The 23,252-nt window shown below is 43.6% G+C and overlaps 1 gene segment (V, D, J or C); it reads left to right on the top strand.

The window, feature by feature from the left end:
* Positions 1-259: 259 nt before the first annotated feature.
* On the top strand, positions 260-15,517 carry LOC122455191. The segment is given in 3 exon segments: positions 260-375; positions 458-765; positions 15,481-15,517. Coding segments are annotated over 3 exon segments (363 nt in total).
* Positions 15,518-23,252: the final 7,735 nt, after the last annotated feature.

Genomic DNA, 23,252 nt, shown 5'->3' with positions numbered 1-23,252 from the left:
TGTCTTCCACATCCTTTTTTTTCCACATCCTTTTCCTGAAGCCCTTCCACATCCTTTCACTGCTGGACACAGAAGTCCCGGGGAATTGGGTGGGGGACCCCAGGTGGGGGCTGAGTTCTCTGAATGAACAGTCAGCATCTTCCTCACAGGGGGAGCCCCAGAGACAGGGACCTCCATTCACTACTTTCTGCTTTTTATGCAGAGGCCCCTCCCACATGCAAAGATCCACTCAGGTCACAGGCTGGAAACAAAGCACCAGGTCACTTAAATTCAGGCTCCTCCTCAGGCTTGAAGAGATTTCAGGAGCGGTGACTCTCATCTGCTCGAAGATGAGCCCACTGTGGACCTTCCTCTTCGTGCTGTCAGCTCCCAGCGGTGAGTGTCTCTGGATCAGACATGGGCACGTGGGGAAGCTGCATCTGAGCCCGTGAGTCACCGTGCTTCTCTCTGTCCACAGGGGTCCTGTCCCAGGTGCAGCTGCAGGAGTCGGGACCCAGCCTGGTGAAGCCCTCACAGACCCTCTCCCTCGCCTGCGCTGTCTCTGGATTCTCACTAACCAGCCATCCTGTAGAGTGGGTCCGCCAGGCTCCAGGAATGGGTCTGGAATGGGTTGGTGCAATAGATTATAATGGAAACACATACTATAACGCAGCTCTGAAATCCCGACTCAGCATCACCAGGGACACCTCCAAGAGCCAAGTCTCTCTCTCACTGAGCAGCGTGACACCTGAGGACACGGCCGTGTATTACTGTGCAAGAGACACAGTGAGGGGAAGTCAGAGAGAGCCCAGACAAAAACCTCCCTGCATGGGCGCCCAGGACCACCAGGGGGCGCTCAGGGCCCACCACGTTCAGGACTGCGCGCAGGAGCAGGTGCCCCGGGGGCGCCGGGAGGGAACTCGTGTTCGAATCTGGTTTTCTCGACCCGCCCAGCGATTCCCTGGAAACCTCTTTTGTGTCCTCACTGTTTCATTATTGTGGTTTATATTGATTTCATAAAACCATACATAGATTTTATTTTTTGTTTAAGTATAGTTGTGTGTTTGTATATGTATGTCTGTGTGGAATATGTACCAACACACACATGTAATCCAATGCTCAGGAATTGTGTGTTTTCTCTGTTTTGTTTTTGTCTTGTCAAAGAGGCTCAATACAACTCTGAGGCTCATCGTCATTTTTAATGTGAGTCTAAAGTTGTCAAATCTTGTGAATGACCCAAGAAGTCCCAGGAAATCTTTAAATATTACATTTTGCTGTTTCTGTACATGTTCAGTGAGAAGACACACCCTCCTGCTTTCAGTCTACCTTCACAAACACTTTGAATTCTGCAAGTTGTAGTGTTACAGACCGTAATCTGATGTCCCATAGGAAATTATCCTCATTATTCATGGATTCCGTTTTTGCAAATTCACCTACTTGCTAATTTACATCCAAAATTTGACCCCAAAATGAATGATGACCTTCACCTACATCCATATCCCTCCCCTTTATTAGCAGAGCTAATCTTCATTTCCTTTTGTCTCTCACAGCCTGGTTATGGCCGCTTTCTCTTGTCTAAGCAAGGATGTTGCAGAAATGTCCACAAGTCCATCCCAGTGACCGGCTTAGTATACTATGGAACCAATAAAAATAAAAAGTATCATGGAAAGTAAACTTTTGTACATAAAACAGATTGCCAGGCATTTCAATAGCAAAAATGAGTTTACTTAGGATCAACTGAGAATTACAAATTGGAGTTGCAATCATAATGAGTCATGTGCAATTCCTCAGTAGAAGTGGAGAGACTGTCTTTTGTATCAAGGCAAAATGTGAGCTGGGAGGGCTCTTGTAACTAAAACACTGGTCTTTTATTAGCTGAGTTTTTGACAGAAAAGAAGAGGTAACTTTGTTCTTGTTGGATTCAGGGATTGTCCAAGAGCATGAAAACTCCTCCTCCTGGTCACTGGGTTTTATTTAGTTGTACTTTTTCTTTCTTCTCCTCCTCCTCATTCTTATTCTAATTCTCTTACACTTTCCACTTTTCATCAAGAGCTTCCAAGGTGGCATTACTGGTAGGAGAAAAAACAACAACAACAAACTGCTACTGATAAAGTCTCCTGCCAGTGCAGGAGAGTTAGGAGACAAAGTTTCAATCCCTGGATTGGGAAGATCCCCAGGAGAAGGGCATGGCAATCCACTCCAGTATTCTTGCCTGGAGAATGCTATGGACAGAGGAGCCTGGTGAACTACAGTCCATAGGGTTGCACAGAGTCAGACACGACTTAAGCAACTTAAAACATGCACTTTTGTAAAGATCCTTCTCAGAAAATGATCAATACTTAGGTTTTTTTAAACTTCTGTCTCTCAATGACAGGAAGCACATTTCTGGGTGCAGTGTCTCATTCAGAGGGAAAGTGCACAGACTGTAAATCTGTTGATGTCACATTTAGGTAACAAAAAGACTAATAGGGAGAACTCTCAGGCACTTTTAAATAAAATCTCTGGGTTGTCATGATCATAGTCATTGGAAAGCACCTGACGTTTAACGTTATATTGAAAGTTTGACAGAAAAACGTCCAATAGTTCTGGTCCAGATATTGTAGAAAGTTCTCATAACGTATTATCTTCGACTCTGGAAAATAATTATACTCAGGTCACCTTTGAGGTGCAGGTCCATTCAGGGCTCAGCTGTAGTTTAGGTGTGCCATGGGAATCCAAGTTCCTATTGAAAGGTCGTTGCTGATCCAAGAAAGACATGAGGATTCTTGGCCTCCGGAGGAGAAGAATTCAATCCAGGGCCAGAGACGAGGCTTGATCACTCAGAGCTTTTGTGTAATAAAGTTTTATTAAAGTATAAAGGAGATAGAGAAAGCTTCTGACATAAGCATCAGAAGGGGGCAGAAAGAGTATCCGCCCCCCCCCCACCCCGCTAGTCTTCAGCTGGATGTTATATAGTCACTAGCAGTCTGTTAATGAAAGAAAAGAATGTCTTAAAACTCAAAATGTCACCAGGCACCTTATTCATAAAATATATTTTGGGATAATCCTGGCACCAGATGAGTCACCCCGGGCCATAAAATGATTGACTTGAATCTTGTAGAAGGGCAGATTACCATACAAGTAGTTTCCTTTACATAGATTAGGGGAACAATGTCTGTGTATAACATAACGGTTTGTCAAGTAGGTTCTGAGCCATTAGGCAGAACATGAGACAGAGTCTGGGGTAAATGCATAGTACATTAACATAGCTTAAGACAAGCATTTTCATAAGAAGAATGCATTGGTTAACTCAAGGTTTCAGAATAGTTAACTTCAGGTGGAACCAGGTATCATTATGGCAAACAGTAAGAGAAACCTCCTTTTTAAATTTGTATAGAGCAGGGGAAAAAATATATACCACTAGTTTGTTTCCTCCTGCCGCTTAAGAGAGAAATAAAAATGTCTGACACTTGCAGCCTATTTCCTCTGTTTGGAGACCCCTGGCTTTCCTGCCTGTTACCCTCTCACTATTCTCTGGAGGGTTGATTAGCAGTGCTTGGTAGGGTCCTTTCCAGTGAGGCTGAAGAGTTCTTCTGGGGCTCTTGTCCAGTAGGTGAAGGTACCAGGTGGCAATATATGAGGCTTAAGTCTGCCTCCTGAGAGTCACTGCAAGTAGACAGCTCCAGAGGATCAAGTGTCAGGAGGTGTCCATGAGTGTGACGCAATCACGATGGGCGTCACTGATGATGGGGGCTGGAGGGTAGATGAGGAGTCGTGCAAGAAGCAGCAAATAAAAAGACCTCTTGGGGTGAGGTGGCTGACTGAGAATTGTTGAATGTGGTAAAGGGTCGTAACCAGAAGCTCGGTGGCCATAATGACTCTAAGGCATAGGGACTATCCACACACCACAGCATCTGTTGCCACCCAATGTGTCTGTGGTGGTCCCTTCATTTTAGTGAGAACTCCAAGGGAACCCCTTCATTTTTCACACGGCAGGAAACATGGAGATGGCCAGAGGCAGGTGGCCTCTAAAACTCTCCTTAAAGACTTGAAAGCTCTGTCATCTGGTTTCTCCCATGAAATTGAGTTGGGATTGTAACTGTTGAGAGAATCACATCTAGATAATAAAGAATTATAAAATCCAATCTCAACAATAGTCAACTCGCCCATGAAGAGCCTAACATCAGGCATTTACTTTTGGGATTTAAGAAAGTTTGGACACCATGAAGCTTATCTGATATAAGCACAACCCCTTTTCTGATATCAGATGCACTAAATGTCACATATGAATCTGACAAAATGCAATTTTTCTTTAGTGACCTCTTGCAACTTAAGGCTTAAATCTTAATACATGGATGATGTTTCCAACAAGAAAGTTTGAGAAGTAGAGAAAAGAAGAAAATTTCCACATATCGCAACAAAATAGAACTCGTAGGACATTGTATTTCATCCAGATCAGCGTTCTGGAATATGAAGAAATAAACAGATCTCTCAATAAAGAACTGAAACTTTCAGTTCAGTCATGCAGTCATCTCTGACTCTCTGCGACCCCATGGATTGCAGCATGCCAGTCTTCCCTGTCCATCACCAACTCCCAGAGCTTGCTCAAAATCATGTCCATCAATTTGGTGAAGTGATTCAGCCATCTCATCCTCTGTTGTGCCCTTCTTCTCCTTCCTTCAATTTTTCCAGCATCAGAGTCTTTTCCAATGAGTCCGTTCTTTGCATCAGGTGGCCAAACTATTGGAGTTTCAGCTTCTTGTCAGTCCTTCCAATGAACCTTCAGGACTGATTTCTTTTAGGATTGACTGGTTTGATTTCCTTGCAGTCCAAGGCATTCTCAAGAGTCTTCTCCAACACCACCATGGTTCAAAAGCATCGATTCTTCAGTGCTTAGATTTATTTATAGTCCAACTCTCACATCCATATGTGACTACTGGAAAAATCATAGCTTTGACTACACTGACCTTTGCCGGCAAAGGAATGTCTCTGCTTTTTAATATGCTTTCTTTGTCATAGTTTTTCCTCCCAGGAACAACCATCTTTATTTTTGTGACTACATTCACAATTTGCAGTGATTTTGGAGCCTCCCCCAAAATAAAGTCTGTCACTGTTCCCATGGTTTCCTCATCTATTTGCCATAAAGTGATGGGACCAGATGCCATGATCTTAGTTTTTTTAATGTTGAATTTTAAGCCAACTTTTTCACTCTCCTCTTTCACTTTCATCAAAAGGCTCTTTAGTTATTCCTTTCTATCTGTCATAAGGGTGGTGTCATCTGCATATCTGAGGTTATTGATATTTCTCCCAGTAATCTTATTCCAGCTTCTGCTCCATCCAGCCCACCATTTTGCATGATGTACTCTGCATATAAGTTAAATAAGCAGCGTACAATATACAGCCTTGACGTACTCCTTTCCCAATTTGGAACCAGTCTGTTGTTCCATGTCCAGATCTAACTGTTACATCTTGACCTGCATACTGATTTTTAAGGATGAACATGAGGTGGTCCTGTATTCCCATCACTTGAAGAATTTTCCACAATTTTTTGTGATCCACACAGTCAAAGGACTTGGCATAGTCAATAAAGTAGAACTAGATGTTTTCTGGAACTCTCTTGCTTTTTTGATGATCCATTAGATGTTGGCAACTTGATCTCTGGTTCATCTACCTTTTCTAAATCCAGCCTGAACATCTGGAAGTTCACGGTTCACATACTGTTGAAGCCTGGCTTGGATAATTTTGAGCTTTACTTTCCTAGCATGTGAGATCAGTGCAATTGTGCAGTAGTTCGAGCATTCTTTGCCATTGCCTTTCTTTGTGATTAGAATGAAAACTGACTTTTCCAGCAACACAAGAGAAGACTCTACACGTGGACATAACCAGATGGTCAATACCAGAATCACATTGATTATATTCTTTGTAGCAAAGATGGAGAAGCTCTCAGTCAGCAAAAACAAGACTGGGAGCTGACTATGGCTCAGATCATGAACACTGATTGCAAAATTCAGGCTTAAATTGAGGAAAGTTAGGAAAGCCACCAGAGCATTCAGGTATGACCTAAAGCAAATCCCTTACAATTATACAGTGGAAGTAATAAATACATTTAATGGATTACATCTGATAGACTGAGTGCCTAGAGAACTATGGGCAGAGGTTCATGACATTGTACAGGAGGCAGTGATCAAGATCATCCCCAAGAAAAAGAAAGGCAAAAAGGCAAAATGGTTGTCTGAGGAGGCCTTAGGAATAGCTGAGAAAAGAAAAGAAGCTCCAGGCAAAGAAGAAAAGGAAAGATATACCCAACTGAATGCAACATTTCAAAGACTAGCAAGGAGTGATAAGAAAGCCTTCCTCAGTGGTCAATGGAAAGGAATAGAGGAAAACAATAGAATGGGAAGGCTAGCGATCTCTTCAAGAAAATTAGAGATACCAAGGGAACGTTTCATGCAAAGATGGGCACAATAAAGTACAGAAATGGTATGGACCTAACAGAAGTAGAAGGTATTAAGCAAAGGTGGCATGAATACACAGAAGAACTATACAAAAAAAAAAAATCTTAATGACCCGGATAACTATGATTGTGTGATCACTCACCTAGAGTCAGGCATCCTGGATTGTGAAGTTAAGTGGGCCTTAGGAAGCATCACTATGAACAATGGTAATGGAGGTGATATAATTTCAGATGAATGGTTACAAATCCTAAAAGATGATGCTGTAAAAGTGCACTCAATATGCCAGCAAATTTGGAAAACTCAGCAGTGGCTACAGGACAGGAAAATATCCATTTTCAAATTCCAAAGAAAGGAATGCCATGATGTACTCTTCATATAAGTTATATAAGAAGGGTGCCAATATATGTTCTTGACATGCTCCTTTCCCAATTTTGAACCATTCTGTTGTTCTATGTCTGGTTCTAAATGTTGCTTCTTGACCTGCATGCCAAATTCTCAGGAAGCCAGTAAAGTGGTCTTGTGTTCCCACCTCTTTAAGAATTTTCCACAGTTTGTTGTGATCTGCACAGTAAAGGCTTTATTGTAGTCAAAGAAGCAGAAATAGTTTTCCTGTAATTCCCTTGCTTTTTCAATCACCCAGTGGATATTGGCAATTTAATCGCTGGTTCCTCTGCCTTTTATAAACTCAGTTTGTACATCTGGAAACTCTTGGTTCTTATACTTAGAAGCCTAGCTTGAAGAATTTTCAGCATTATCCTGCTAGAATGTGAAATGAGTGCAATTGTAGGATAGTTTGAACTTTCTTTGGCATTGCCCTTCTTTGGGATTGCAATGAAAACTGACTAGTCCAGTCCTGTGGCCATTGCTGACTTTTCCAAATTTGCTGACATATTGTGCGAAGCCCTTTAACAGCATAATTTCTTAGGATTTTTTATACCTCAGCTGGAAATCCATTGCCTCCATTACATTTGCTGCTAGTAATGCTTCCTGAGGCTCATTTGACGTCACACTCCAGGATGTCTGGTGTTGAGTGGCCACACCATTGTGGTTACCTGGGTCATTAAGACCTTTTTTGTAAATTCTTCAATTCTACTGACTTTGGTATAATTTCTGATTTACAAATGTAAAATGCATAAAATTAAAAACCATAGGAGTTCAAATTTACAAAAAAAGGGGGGGTGGTGGATGTCATAACATATATCCAAAATTTGTGAAGGTATTGCAAGGTAAAGTTTGGTACATGTAGAAAGAGAGAAGAACCAAGGCACAGAACAAGGAGAGGTAACAGCACAGACTGTTGAACAGGGTTAATTATTTTTGTAATTAAAAAGTATACATGGTGTGTTGAAATGTATAAGCTGCTTGTGTGTCTGGTGAGACAGAGCACAACACTTGTTTACAAGAGCTCAGAGTTAGAACAGAGACACAGGAAAGGGGTGCAGGAGCCGAGGAGGAGTCCAAGGAGGTGGGGAGGGCGGAGAGGAGGAGTCTGAGAGATGCCAGCTCTAGGCTTTAGTGTCAGATGTGTCATCAGCAAGTTTTCACAGGAAGCCCTGGGAAGGAAAGTCAGTCCAGCTGTGCTTACTGCCCCACCCCCACCCTCTGACTTTCCTTTGTCCAAACACTCATGCTCTGGGAGGAGAGGACCTGTGGTCAGTGAACATAGCTGTGTCCACCCTGGATCTCCACCAGCACCCTCCTCCCAGGGCCCCAGAAAGGACCTTCCACGACCATCTTTAGAGGAAACATGCCCACACGATGCACATCACAACCTGGGCTCAAGCGGAAACAGCACCTGAGCTACTCAGAGTCAGGGTTCTCATCTGCACTGACATCATTCTCTGAAAGTCAGAGATTTTATCCAAAAGGACAAGAGACACTTGTGTTCATTCCTCCCCTTGCTGAGGTGTCTCAGCTGTGAGCATCTCCTCAGTCTGAGGAAGGTGGATTTAAAGGGTGATGTCTGTGAAGTGTTTGTCTCATTGTTTCTCCTTCCCAGGGGCTGTCCAGTCCCAGGGGCTGGTGCAGGAGTCAGACCAAGACGATCGAAGACCCTCTCCTCTCCTGCTCTGTGTCTGGTTCTCCATCACACATGGTACCAACTGCTGGGCTGCATTCCTCAGCCCCAGGGAGAAGACTGGAGTGATTGGGTACTCTCGTCCCAGGAACAGCACAGTGTACAATCTCTCTCTCCAAAACAGCTCTCCATCTCCAGAGACGCAACACAGACTCAGTTTTCCCTGCAGCTCAGCTCCGTGATGACCTGTCTCAGGTTTGGCTGCACAGAAATATTTCCTCTGAGACCTTTATTTGAAATGTACGTCACCACCTACTCTTTTTAGTTATCACTTTTTACAGTTTTTAATTGGAGGACTATTGCTTTACAATATTGTCCTGGTTTCTGTCATGTGCCATGCTGCGCTGTGCTTAGTTGCTCAGTCATATCCAATGTCTTGTGATCCCATGACTGTAGCCCGCCAAGCTGCTCTGTCCATGGGGATTCTCCAGGCAAGAGCACTGGAGTGGGTTACCATGCCCTGTTCAACAGGATCTTCCAAACCCAAGGATTGACTCCATGTTTCCCGCATTGCAGATGAATTATTTACTGCCTGAGCCACCAGGAAAACCCAAGAATACTGGAGTGGGTATCCTATCCCTTCTCCAGGGGATCTTCCCCACCCAGGGATTGAACCGTGGTTTCCTGTAATGCAGGCAAAGTCTTTACCAGCTGAGCTACCAGGGAAGCCCACTATGAATCAGCCATAGGTAAACATATGTCCCCTCCTTCGTGAACCTCCCTCCCACCTGCACCCCATCCCACCCCTCTATGTTGGCATAGAGCGCCAGATTTGAATCATTTAAGCATATAAATAATTCTTCTGTTGAACTTCAAGTACGCTTTCCACTCTCAGATGGATTCCCCAGTCTTCTCATTCTGAAAACTCCCCAGTCCTGTTTGATATGGTGCCTTTAACTTGAATACTAAATAATGTTTACAATGGGAACTTGCTGTCCATATAATTCTGGACTTATTTTGTCCCTGAGAGGACATTAGAAAATGTCTGGATGCAGGTTGTGCTGTAACATTTTGGGTGTGCTGCTAGCACCTATTTATCCTTATGTAGTTTGAAAATAGATAGCTAGACAAAATAGGTGAAAGGAAACAGTAAAAATGAGTACACCCTAATGATATGGAAAATATCCATAAAAACTGATTCTATAAACAAAATTCAGGGAGTAGTAACAGCTCAGATGTGTAAAGGTGATGTAAGTGTTTGAATATATTTGTATAAATGTAATTATTCAGATTATTTTGGTAAATGTTATCTAACCTACTCCTGAATCACATACTGCTGCTACTAATACACTTAACACATGTCCAAGTCTTTGGGACCCTATGGACCAGAGCTGACTAGTCTTCTCTGTCCATGGGATTCTCCAGGCAAGAATACTGGAGTGAATTGCTATGCCCTCCTCCAGGGGATCTTCCTGACCCAGGGATTGAACCCACATCTCTTTTGTCTCCTGAAGTGGCAGTCAGGTTCATTTCTACTAATGCCACCTTGGAAGCCTGAAGCACATGCTGAGTCTCTGTTTTTCTCCCTAAGATATCATCAGATATCTTGTCAATTGGCTGCCATTTGCATTCCTTCCAACAAATGGATATGGTCCCTTTTTTCTAATATGTCATCCTCATATTTGAATTTTTCACTTTTGTGCTTTAGCTGTTGTGATAGGTGAGTAGCAGTGAATCGTCATTGTGTTACTTTATGTTTTTTAAAGTAATCTTTTAAATCTTTTTTTTTTTCTCTACATAGTGGGAAAGTCTTCAGATCAGCAGCCAAGGTTTTATTGCTTTATTTTCCATATTTGTTGAGCTGTGAATTTGCTCTCTGTTCATCAGTTCAGGCACTCAGTCGTGTCCAACTCTTTGCGACCCCATGGACTGCAGCATGCCTGGCTTCCCTGTCTATCATCAACTCCCAGAGCTTACTCAAACTTATGTCCAGAGAGTCCATGATGCCATCGAATCATCTCATCTTCTATAGACCCCTTCTCCACCTGCCTTCAATCTTTACCAGCATCAAGGTCTTTTCAAATGAGTATGTTCTTCGCATCAGGTGGCCAAAGTATTGGACCTTCAGCTTTAGCACCTTTCAAATGAATATTCATGACTGATTTCCTTTAGGATAGAGGACTGGTTGGATCTCCTTGCAATCCAAGGGTCTCTCAAAAGTCTTCTGCAACACCACGATTCAAAAGCATCAATTCTTCAGTGCTCAGCTTTCTTTATAGTCCAACACTGACATCATACTTGACTTCTGGAAAAACCATAGCTTTGACTAGATGGACCTTTGTTGGCAAAGTAATCTCTCTGCATTTTAATATGTTGTCTAGGTTAGTCATAACTTTTCATCCAAGAAGCAAGCGTCTTTTAATTTCATGGCTTCAGTCACCATCTGCACTGAGATTGGAGCCCAGGAAAATTAAGTCAGTCACTGTTTCCATTGTCTCCCCATTTATTTGCCATGAAGTGATGGGACCAGAGCCCATGATCCTAGTTTTCTGAGTGTTGAGTTTTAAGCCAATTCTTTCACTCTCCTCTTTCACCTTCATCAAGAGGCTCTTTAGTTCTTCTTCACTTTTCTGCCATGAGGGTGGTGTCATCTGCATATCTGAGGTTATTGATATTTCTTCCAGCAATCTTGATTCCAGTTTGGGCTTCATCCAGCCCAGCACTTCTCATGATGTACTCTTCAAACTCTCTATTCATGATACAGGTCTATTTGTCAACTCTGATGTTTGTAAGTTTAATCTCTAAGTCTATGCTTTGATTCCTGTGTCAGTGTTATTGTTACCGCTGTTGTTGTCAGGACAGAGTTTTTAATAAATACAAAAAGTTAGAAATGATTTATGAATCACGTTTGTGGGTTGATATCTAAAAATTCATTCTGAAGCTCAGGGCACCAAAAACTTCACTCTGCTGACCCAGTCATCTTGCTGAAGGGAAGTCAGGGCCCAAGAAATGTCCATACAAGGAGGACATGTGGCCCAGGCCTGTACTCTGTCGGAGCCCCAGCCAGGTCAACCTTCCTTACATGTGAGTGTGTGTTGTAGGAGGGGACCCTAGAGATGAACTTGAGACTCTCACAGGGACCCTGCATGGCACAGGGTGGACCCTCCCAAAGCACAGAGTGTGAACAAAATAAAGGGTGACTGTCACTTTAAACTGCCTAATGTTGTGATTGCTTCCTTTGCATCAGAAAATGAAAGGTTGTTGCTGAACATTAAGACTTCGGGATTCTTGGCCTCTGGAGGAGATGAATTCAATCCGGGGCCAGAGACGAGGCTGGATCACTCAGAGCTTTTGTGTAATAAAGTTTTATTAAAGTATAAAGGAGATAGAGAAAGCTTCTGACATAGGCATCAGAAGGGGGCAGAAGGAGTACCCGCCTGCTAGTCTTCAGCTGGATATTATATAGTCACTAGCAGTCTGTTAATGAAAAGAAAGGAATGTCTTAAAACTCAGAATGGCACCAGATGATTCATCCCAGGCCATAAAACGATTGACTTGAATCTTGTAGAAGGACAGATTACCATACAAATAGTTCCATTTACATAGATTAGGGGAACAATATCTGAGTATAACATACTGGTTTGTCAAGTAGGTTCTGAGCCATTTGGCGGATAGAAGACAGAGTCTGGGGTACATTAACATAGGTTAAGACAAACATTTCCATAAGAAAAATGTATTGCTTAACTCAAGGTTTGAGAATGGTTAGCTTCAGGTGAAACCAGGTGTCATGGTAACACAGCATTTTAAGAGAAACTTCCTTTTAAATTTGTATAGAGAAGGAAAAAAAAATCATTAGTTTGTTTCCTCCTGCCACTTAAGAGAGATAAAAGTGTCTGGCACTTGCAGCCTATTTCCTCCGTTTGGAGACCCCTGGCCTTCCTGCCTGTTACTCTCTCAAAAATACCTGAAAATTTTACACATTTCCACACGGGACCCATTTCCCCATTTCATAAATGGTAAGTGTATGGCACAGTTGGACTGGGTGACTGGACAAAGGTCACACTGCTATTTGAGGTGCTATGAGACAGCTTCAGGTCAGAATCCAGAGCCAAAGTCCTCCTAGCAAGATACAGGGAGGACCTAAGTTCCTGGGCAGGAATCCTGGGCTCCCAGGTAGAAAGACACACCTGTGTGCATGGAGAACACCACCAACTGGTTACACTTTAGCAGGTCTACTCTGGCACTGGTGGGGACAGTACTTAGGAGACTGTGACCACCACCACACCTTTTCCTCACTCGACCTCAGGGAATGCATTTCAGGTTAATTTGCTGGTGGTTTCATTCTGTTCAGTGGCCTCTGCCCTAGTTAATATTCTTCTATTTTACTCTCTGGGCATTTCCATCTCTCCAGGATTTAAATCCATTGCCTGTCTTATTACTGTAACTATCTGATAAATTGATGAGAAAACATCTACTTCTGCTTCATTGACTGTGCTAAAGCCTTTGCCTGTGGGTCACAACAAACTATGAAAAATTCTCAAATAAATAGGAGTACCAGGCCACCTTACCTGCCTCCTGAGAAATCTGTATGAAGGTCAAGAAGCCATAGTTAGAACTGGACATGGAACAATGGACTGCTTCAAAATTGGGAAAGGAGTACGTCAAGGCTGTGTATTGGCACTATGCTTATTTAACTTACATTTACAGGACATCATGCGAAATGTTGGGCTAGATGAAGCACAAACTTGAATCAAGGTTGCCAGGAGAAATATTAATAACCTCCGATATGCAGGTGACACCACACTTATGACAGAATGTGAAGAGGAACTAAAGAGCCTGTTGATAAATGTGAAAGTGGAGAGTGAAAAAGCTGGCTGAAAACTCAACATTCAAGAAACTGAGGTCATAGCATCTGTGAACTACGATCATAAACACTTCATAGATAATAGAAGGGGAAACAGTGGGAACATTGACAGGCTATATTTGCTTGAGCTCCAAAGCTTCTGCAGATGGTGACTGCAGCCATGAAATTAAAAGAAGAAAAGCTTGGAAGAAAACCTATGACCAAGCTAGACAGCATATTAAAGAGCAGGTACATTACTTTGCCAACAGAGTTCTCTATATTCAAAGCTATGGTTTTTCCATAGGTCATGTTCAGATGTGAGAGTTGGACTGTAAAGAAAGCTGGGCACTGAAGAATTAATGGTTTTGAACTGTGGTGTTGGATAAGACTCTTGAGAGTCCCTTGAACTGCAAGGAGAACAAGCCAGTCAATCCTAAAGGAAATCAAACTTAATATTCATTGGGAGTACTGATGCTGAAGCTGAAACTCCAGTATTTTGGCCACCGGATGGGAAAAGCCAACTCATCAGAAAAGACCCTGAAGCTGGGAACCATTGAAGGTAGGAGGAGAGGGAGGCGAGAGGGGACAAGATGGCATCATGATGGCTGGCATCACCGACTCAAAGACATGAGTTTGAGAAACCTCTGGGAGATGGTGAAGGACAGCAAAACATGGGGTGCTTCCATCTATGGAGTCTCAAAGAGTCAGACACCACTCAGTGACTAAACAATAACATTTGATGAGATTTTGATCATGTGTAAGTTCTCCATTTTTGGTAAAGAACATTAGAATGAGAAACATTTTTCAGCTTCTTGCTCTCTGTCTCCAAGAGGAATAGCATCTTTCTTGTAATGCTCAGAAACTGGAAAAAAATTCCCATCTCAAACATCATCATAATGAATACACCAGTTGGGCTGTAATCATTCTTTGAAGCCCCACCTGTCATTAATGACCAGGATTCCTGGTATACACAGCAGGAAGGTGGCATTTACAAGCAATCATATTGAGTAAAATAAGCTCTTCAAATAAAAATACATATAATAAGATTCTATTTTTGTAAATTCTAGAAAATGAAATGTAATATGAAGTAACTTGGGAAGATGAAGTTTACATCAGGATGGGATGAAGAAGAGAAGGGACAGGAATGAGGAAAACCAGAAGCTCCTGAAAATATTGAAAGGAATTGATTTGTTTTCTCCTGATAATGGTGATGCCTTCATCGGTATGTATCAGAGTATATGTGGTTTATTATATCAAGTACCACATTAAAGCTGTTATAAATGCAAAAGTGGATGACTTGGAATTTAAGGGGTGAAAGAAAAATAATGAAATGTTAGAGTCTTGAAATTACTTCTAATGGGCCCTACTGTCTCCGTGTATTTTATGTAAATACAGGAAGAGAACAAAGTTTTCATGCTCAGATGACAGAATGGGGCTCTCAAACCTCCCCAGGCATCTCTATCTTGAAGTAGTTCAGGGGGCAGCCAGGCCCAGGGAACAGATGTTGACACTGGATCTAACGGCCACCCAGTGTTTATTCTTGGATGCTCCAGAAACCCTCTGCACTTGTGTGTGTAGTTTATATCTCTAATATGAGGATTACAAGGACACCTACATCACAGGAATATAGCTCTGAAAAAAAAATTGTATTTCCCAAATACTATCAACATCACAAAATCTACAACACTGGAAAGTTCTTTGGAACTCTGTCCTTTCTGATGTCATTTGATGACATAACTTCTTATATACTAGCACGTCATGCAAATAGGGCCCTCCATCTGCTGATGAAAACCAGCCCAACCCTGACTCTGAAGTTCTGGGAGAGGATCCCTGGCCCCAGGATCCCAGGTGCTCCCACTTGGGGATCAGGACGGAACACAGACCACTCACTATGGAGTGTGGGCTGAGCTGAGTTGTCCTGGTTGCTATTTTACAAGAAAACTAATGGAGAACAAGACATCTTGCGGATGAGAGTAGATGTGAATGAGGGAATCAGGGGGTGTGTGACAGTCTCCTGATCAGGATGCCTCTGTGTTTGCAGGTGTCCAGTGTGAGGTCCACCTGGTGGAGTCTGGAGAAGGCTTCGTGCAGCCTGGAGGTTCTCTGAGATGCTCCTGTGCAGCCTCTGCATTCATCTTTAGTACCTGTGGCATGAACTGGGTCCTCCAGGCTACAGAGAAGGGGCTGGAGTGGGTCTGATCCATTAGTGGTGGTAGTGACTACATATACTACGAGGACACTGTGAGGGGTCAATTCACCATCTTTAGAGACAATTTCAAGAACACAGTAACTCTGCAAATGAACAGAGTATTACTGTACCAGAGACACAGTGATGGGAAGTCAGTGTGAACCAGACACAAACTTCGCTGCAGGGAGAAGGGAAGGGGCTGTGAACGCAGGGGGCCATAAAGACTCCTGGGAGGCAAACAGGATGCAGAAATTTGCCTTTCAATCCCAGAAACTTGTGCAAGCAGAGGTTAAGGGCTGGTTTCCCGTCATGGTCTGGGGCTTCCTTTCCATATAGCAGTTTTCTCTGAGGAATCTCTCTGGACACATAATTATAAATTTACAGATTCAGTCTCTGAATTAGAAAGGCTTTTAAAAATAAGAAGATAAAGGCTCTCAAAAGGAAAGGCAGAGAGTTACTTACAGTTAGATATGCAGAGTTTCTCTGGTCTAAATATTTTCTAAGTTGAGCTGTTTCAAAAGGATCCTCCTGGATTTACAAAAAAATTGAACAGATTTTCCTTCCTCATTGTGAAATCTCAGCCCTGCTCTACTGGTAGACCAGCTGTCCCTGCCTGGATGGAGGCTCTTGGATTGCTGCCTGGTCTCTTGCATAAATGCCCAGGCAGCACTTGTGTTCAGGGTCCTCAGTGGGTCACTGGGAATGATGCCAGTTACAGGGCATGTGGGTGTGCATGCTCTACATGTGCTCCTTGCTTCCAGGTCCAATAAATCCCTACAGGCTTAGACAATACCTACATCCTATTCTACTGTGCAGTTTGCTTTATGTAAAATATTTACCATCAAAGCAATCACTACTAGACACATAGATAGCTGGTGGGAAAGGTTATAGTCAGACAGATACTAGCATGCACTTTCAGACAAGTGCTGAAAACAAATCTGTAATCCTTTCTTTACCACAATATCTTAAGGGAGCTCTAGAATGGAGGAAAATCAGGCCTGTTCTCCTTCCAGGAACAGACCAGAGCCTGAGTAGGCACGTCCAGCTCTGTCCAGCATCCCCTGTAGGGGCAGCCAGGTCCAGTGTGAGAAGCCCAGGCACAGACAGGAGAGCTCACTGTGCCCTGATGTGTGCCCTCCAGCACATCACTGCAAGTCCAGGCTGCAGGTTAGCTTCACGTCTGTAAGACGCAGGTAAACCAATTCCTACATCACATTCTAGTTGAGCTGGTGTAGAAAAAAATAGTAATAAAACAGGCACTGAGTGTCAGGGCCCAGGGAAAGTCACTCCCAAACGGGCCTCCATGGCATATTGATTGCTATGAACTGAAGTGAGTTAAGAAAGGACCATTGAGCTGCTGTGGGCACTGCTCTCAATTCCAAGGTATCTCTGAGTACGCTGGCAATTATGGCTTGTCAGGTGGCTCAGTGGTGGAGAATCTGCCTGCCCAGAAGGAGACCCGGGTTCAACTCCTGGGCCCAAAAGAAGGAAACAGAAACCTACTGCAGTATTCTTGCCTGGGAAATCCCATTGACAGAGGAGCCTGATGTGCAACAGTCCATGGTGTCAAAAAAGAATCAGACACAACTTAGTGAGTGAACAAAACCAACATGCAAGCAGTTGGCCCTGGTGGCTCTTATGCATGGTTTTCACCAGATCACCAGCACAGATCCTTGGAGCTCAGCCACCTGGACTGCACCTGGACCTGCTATGGGAGCTATGGAGGCAACATGGACACTCCTCTGACCCAGCCCCCTCGTGTACAGATCCACAGAGTCCACAGCTGCTAAAACTAGAACCATCCAAGCTCAAGAGCCCTTGTTGTCTTTTGGGGTTTTCACAGGTGCTGAATTTAGCAAGCCATCCCTGGAAGTGTCCCTGCTCAGTTCACACAGCGCACGGAGAGATTTCCCTCCTTTTCCTTAGCCGCACATCCCTGCGTGCTCAAGTAAAAGTGAATAACCTGGGAATCATGGACAAATTCTTAGAAAGATATGACCTTCAAAGAATCAACGAGGAAGAAATAGAAAATGTGAACAGACCAATGACAAGTAATGGAATTGAAGATGTGATTAACAATGCTCCAACAACCAAAAGTCCACAACAAGATGGCTTCAGGGTAGAAATCTATCAGACATTTAGAGAAGAGCTAACACCTATCCTCAAACTGTTTTTTCTTTTTTAATTCAGAGAGAAACACTCCCAAGCTCTTTCTACAAGGCCATCATCACCCTGATACTACAGGAAGACAAAGACCTCACAGAAGAGAAAATTGTGGCCAAAATTACTGACACGCAAGAATGCAAAAATCTCTCAACAATATACTAGTAAACAGAATCCAGCAACATATTGAAAGAATACAACACTGTGATGAAGATGGATTATCCAGGGATGCAGGATTCTTCAATATGTGCAAATTAATCAACGTGACACAGGTTGATATGTGGTCACCTATATGGTCACCCTAATTGATGAAGAAAACATTTTTTTTGTTCTATCTGAATTTCAGAAATTGCCTGGAGAGAACTCTAATCAATGAAAACAGCTACTTGAATGACTGAAGAAATTAAAATTATAGAACCCTACTCATCCTGTGTTGGAGAAGGACACCGCAACCCACTCCGGTACTCTCACCTGGAAAAACCCATGGAGGGAGGAGCGTGGTAGGCAACAGTCCACGGGATCACAAAGAGTCGGACACGACTGAGCAGCTTCACTTTCACACATCCTGTGTAGTTTTATCCTAGTGATCAGAAAACTGGTACAATGCCGTGACCTGTTCCCAACATCCCACACAGACCTAGTGTTCCAGATCCGAAGGCCAGGGTGAGAGAACTCAAATGTCCCAGTTGGATGAGTGGAGCCTAATGCAGCCTTACTCAATTTATAAGTACAAGTTTCCCCCACGTGCAAATTTTCCTCCATTCTCTAGAGTACAATCTACCCCTGGGCTGTGGGAGCTCACAGAACTCCCCTCACACAGGACTGAGGTCTAGGGAAGGCAGAGCTGTGGTCTAAAAGTTAAGGCTTCTCCTGTGCCTGACGGCTGTGGCTGCAGGTGACTGACAGCGACTGACTCCCCTTGTCCCCAGGTGTCCTGTCCCAGGTGCAGCTGCAGGTTCCGGCCCAGGACTGGTGAAGCCGTCCCCCACACTATCCCTCTCCTGTGCGTCTCTGGTTCCTCCATACCAGTGGTCACTGGGGAGTTGGATCCACCAGCCCCCAGGGAAGGGGTAGAGTGGATGTGAGCCGTCATTTCTTGTGGCAACCCTTACTGCAACCCACCCCTCAAGAGGCACACCTCCATCTGCAGAGACACATCCAAGAACCAGCTCTCCCTGCAGCTGATGTCTGTAACCAGCGAGGACCCAGCCGTGTATTACTGTGCAAGAGACATCGTGGGGGGAAGTCAGTGTGAGCCCAGAACCAAGCCAGCCTGCAGGAGACAGGCTGGGGGATGCAGGGGTGGTGCTTGGGACTCACACTTGTTTCCTCCCCAGGAGCAGGTGCAGATGGAGGTTAAGGGCCGGTTTCCTGTCAGGATCTGTGATTTCCTCTACAGTCAATACTTCCCCTTGGGGAACATCTCTGGCCTCAATATTCTTTTTTATCTCTTATTCTTTGATTTATAAAGATTTATTGGAATAAGAGAAAGTCATTTTCTCCTGCAGAAAAGCAGAGTCACTGTCACTTTCTTCTGTCGCCAAGTGCCAAGTAATTTCCAAATCTATGGAGGTAAGTCAGCTACATACATGCAAGGGACTCTACGGGGCTCAACAGGGCAGCTCAGCACAGGGCAGTGAGCAAGCCTGCCAGGAGGTAGCAGCACGATGCACATGGTGGACATCAGGCAGAGAGACAGACCCTGCTGCTGGTGGTGTTGTCTGCACACTTGCTCACAGCATCAAGCTCAGGGGGCACTATGAAAAGGCAAGGATCCACACCAAACCTTGGTTCAAACTTGCAGTATGTGCACGTGCACACATAGACACACACACAGATACACCAAGGGGATTTACTAATAAACCCTTCATCACGTCCATTATCCAGGCGTCATTTGAGAGGAGGAAAATCCTCTCAGCAATCAGAAATGAAGCCTGAGTCTGGAGTGGAGACCTGACCAGGACATCTACTTCTACTGGGGTTCAGAGGTGTTGAAGTGATGAGGGTCATGCTCACAGGAGACGTTCCTATGAGTTCAGTCTCACACCTGCATCAAAAGAGAGAAAACATGTTTCTTATTGAATCTCCAGTGTGTGGGCAGAGGAGAATAGCAGGAATAAGCCTTAAGGGGTCAGTAGTCATCAAAACACAGAGTCTGACATTTTATTCTTCTTAGCCACTATAAGAAAGGATGTAAGAGGTAAATGATCACTAAAGGTGGCATAACCCAAGTCCTTAGAAAACAAGAGGACTGCTGACCTGTAAGCAAGCAATGATAACATTAAATTCATGAAGGGATTAGAGAAAAGTTTAGCTCAGAAACTTGGGTGGAAGATGTCCACTGTGCAAGGTCATGGCTTGTTTTGAAGGTCTTGGGTCTGCTGTGTGCTCCTACAATGAGGAGAGTCCACCATATCTAGGAGAACCTTCAGTTTAAAGGGCTCTATTGAAGTACAGAGCTGAAAAATTGATGTATATGAAACATGGTGCTAGAGAAGAGTCTTGAGTTTCCCTTGGACTGGAAGGAGATCAAACCAGTCAATTCAAAAGGAAATCAACCCTAAATATTTATTAGAAGGACTGATGCTGATGCCGAAGCTCCAATACATTGGCCACCTGATACAAAGAGCTGAGCCATTGAAAAAGACTCTAATGCTGGGAAAGATTTAAGGCAAAAGAAGAAGGGGAAGACAGAGGATGTTGTGGTTAGATAGCATCACTGGAGATACAGGTGCATGGAGGAGCTTGGCGTGATGCAGCCCAGGGGTCTCAAAGAGTCAGACATAACTGAGCACATTTATCAATGTCTTATTATTTCTTTGTATGAGCTCTTGTGCCAAAGTGTGCAACAACATTTTGACATACATAATTTTAATTATAAATATTTTCCACAGACTTCCTTGTAGTTAAATGAAATAATTCAAATTAAAAATACTGTGGTGTGAGGCCACATCATGACATATTGAACTCACAGACCCTTGTTCTGACACAACACATCTGTGCACAGAAGAGGTCCTTGAAACCTAGGACCTGTTATATTTCCTTCTATGGGAACATGAAATTATATGTGTCTCCTAACTCCACCAGCTCATGGTGTCCAGGTCAGATGCGGGGCATCTCTGCAAATGCAGGCCCTGATGCCCCTTGGTGAATAGCAACAGTCTCACCTGCTCCGGGTGTTGGATGCCACACCTTCCCTCCCCTGCCCCACAGCATCAGCTCACTTTTCAGGTCCAGACCAGAGAGTCTAGATGTGTCCTGTGATTCTTGTTCTTACTGCTTTTGTTGAAGGTCTTATTACCTACACACAGGCAGGGGAAATTCCTTCTAATTTAATATACTCACTCATACGATTGAAAAGATAGAAGATGTCTGAGGAAGCCTTAGAAATAGGTGAGAAAAGAAGACAAGTGAAAGGCCAAGGAGAAAAGAAATGATATACCCATCTGATAGTAGAATTTCAAAGAAGAGGAAGGAGAGATAAGAAAGACTTCTTAAGTGAACAATGCAAAGGAATAGAGAAAAACAACAGAATGGGAAAGACTAGAGATCTCTTCAAGGAAATTAGAGATACCAAGGGAACATTTCATGCTAAGATGGGCACAATAAAGGACAGAAATGGTATGGACCTAACAGAAGCAAAAGATATTAAGAAGAGGTGGCAATAATACACAGAAGAACTATACAAAGAAGATCTTCATGGTACTGATAACCAGGATGGTGTGATAACTCAACTAATGTCAGATATCCTGGATTGTGAAGTCTACTGGGCCTTAGGACACATGACTATCAACAAAGCTAGTGGAGGTGATGGTATTCCAACTATGCTATTTCAAATCCTAAAAGGTGATGCTGTGAAAGTGCTGCACTCAATATGCCAGCAAATTTGGAAAATTCAGCAGTGGCCACAGGACTGGAAAAGGTCAGTTTTCATTCCAATCCCAAAGAAGGGCAACACCAAAGAATGGTCAAACCACTGGACACCTGCACGCACATCACATGCTAGCAAGGCCATGCTCAAAATCCTCCAAGCTAGACTTCAACAGCACATGAACTGAGAACTTCCACTGTACAAGCTGGATTTAGAAAAGGTAATGGAACCAGAGATCAGATTGCCAGTAGCATTTGGATCATAGAAAGAGCAAAAGCATTAATATATATATATATATATATATATATATACTAATGCTTCATGACTATGCTAAAGCCTTTGACTGTGTGGATCACAACAAAGCATGGAAAATTATTAAAGAAATGGCAACACCAGACCACGTTACCTGTCTCCTGAGAAAACTGTATACAGGTCAAGAAGCAATAGTGAGAACAGATCACGGAAGAAGAGACTGGATCAGGAATAGGAAAGGAGTGAATCAAGGCTCTCTATTGTCACCATGTTTATTTAACTTACATGCCTTGTGCATCACACAAATGCCGAGCTGTAGGAATCACAAGCTGAAATCAAGATTTCCAGTAGACATATCAATAACCTCAGATATGCAGATGACACCACTCTTATGGCAGAAGCCAAAGATGAACTAAAGAGCCTCTTGATAAAGGTGAAAGAGGAGAGTGAAAAGGCTGGCTTAAAGTTCAGCCTTCAAATTACTAAGATCATGGCATCTGGACCCACCATTTTATGACATATAGAGGGAAACAATGGAATCAGTGAAATATTTTATTTTCTTGGGGTCCAGAATCACTGTGGATGATGACTGAAGTCATGAGACTAAAAGAAACTTACTGCTGGGAGAAAAGCTCTAACAATCCTAGACAGTGTATTAAAAAGCACAGACATTACTTTTTCAACAAAGGTCCATATAGTCAAAGCCTTGGTTTGTCCGTTAGTCATGTAAGGATGTGAGAGTTGGACCATAAAGAAGGCTGGGAGCTGAAGAACTGATGCTTTTGAATTGTGGGACTCTTGAGAGTCCCAGAGACTGCAAGGAGATCAAACCAGTCCATCCTAAAGGAGATCAGTCTGAATATTCATTGGAAGGACTGATGCTGAAGCTGAAGTTCCAATACTGTGACCACTTGACGGGAAGAGCCAATTCCTGGGAAAAGACGCTGATGCTGGGACAGATAGAAGGCAGGGGGAGAAGGAGATGACAGAATCAGATGGTTGGATGGCATCAGTTTGAACAAGCTCTGGGAGATGGTGAACGACAGGGAACTGCAGTCCATGGGGTCACAAAGAGTCAGACATGACTGAGCGACTGAACAGCAGCAACAACCAATATTATGGAAAAGACAGAAGCAATATGGTCCATTTAGGACTCTCCTCACGAAACGGGAGGGAGGAAAGGGCTTTTCATAGACAGCAGTTTCCGCTTCAGCCGATACACAGCTGAGATCCCTGGGCTGAGGGAGAGCTGACTTGCCCCAAAGCTGCAGTGTTGACATCTCAGGAAGGAGTGGACCAGGGTCACATGGACAGGGTGTCAGTCAGAGATGGGGACGCACACCGGTCTTTTCTGGCTCCAGGAGCGATAACACCACTGATGGCAGCACTCACCACCCCCGGAAAACCCACCTAAAGTCCAGACACGCGGTGACGGCCGTCATCCCCAGTCTACATGCTCACAGCCGGGATGCAGGTGCGAGGCCACAGCCTCAGGGCCACAGGGA

The sequence above is a fragment of the Cervus canadensis genome, chromosome 17 (genome assembly GCF_019320065.1).
Source record: "Cervus canadensis isolate Bull #8, Minnesota chromosome 17, ASM1932006v1, whole genome shotgun sequence".
NCBI lineage: Eukaryota > Metazoa > Chordata > Mammalia > Artiodactyla > Cervidae > Cervus > Cervus canadensis.
This window is presented reverse-complemented; position numbering and strand designations above follow the sequence as displayed.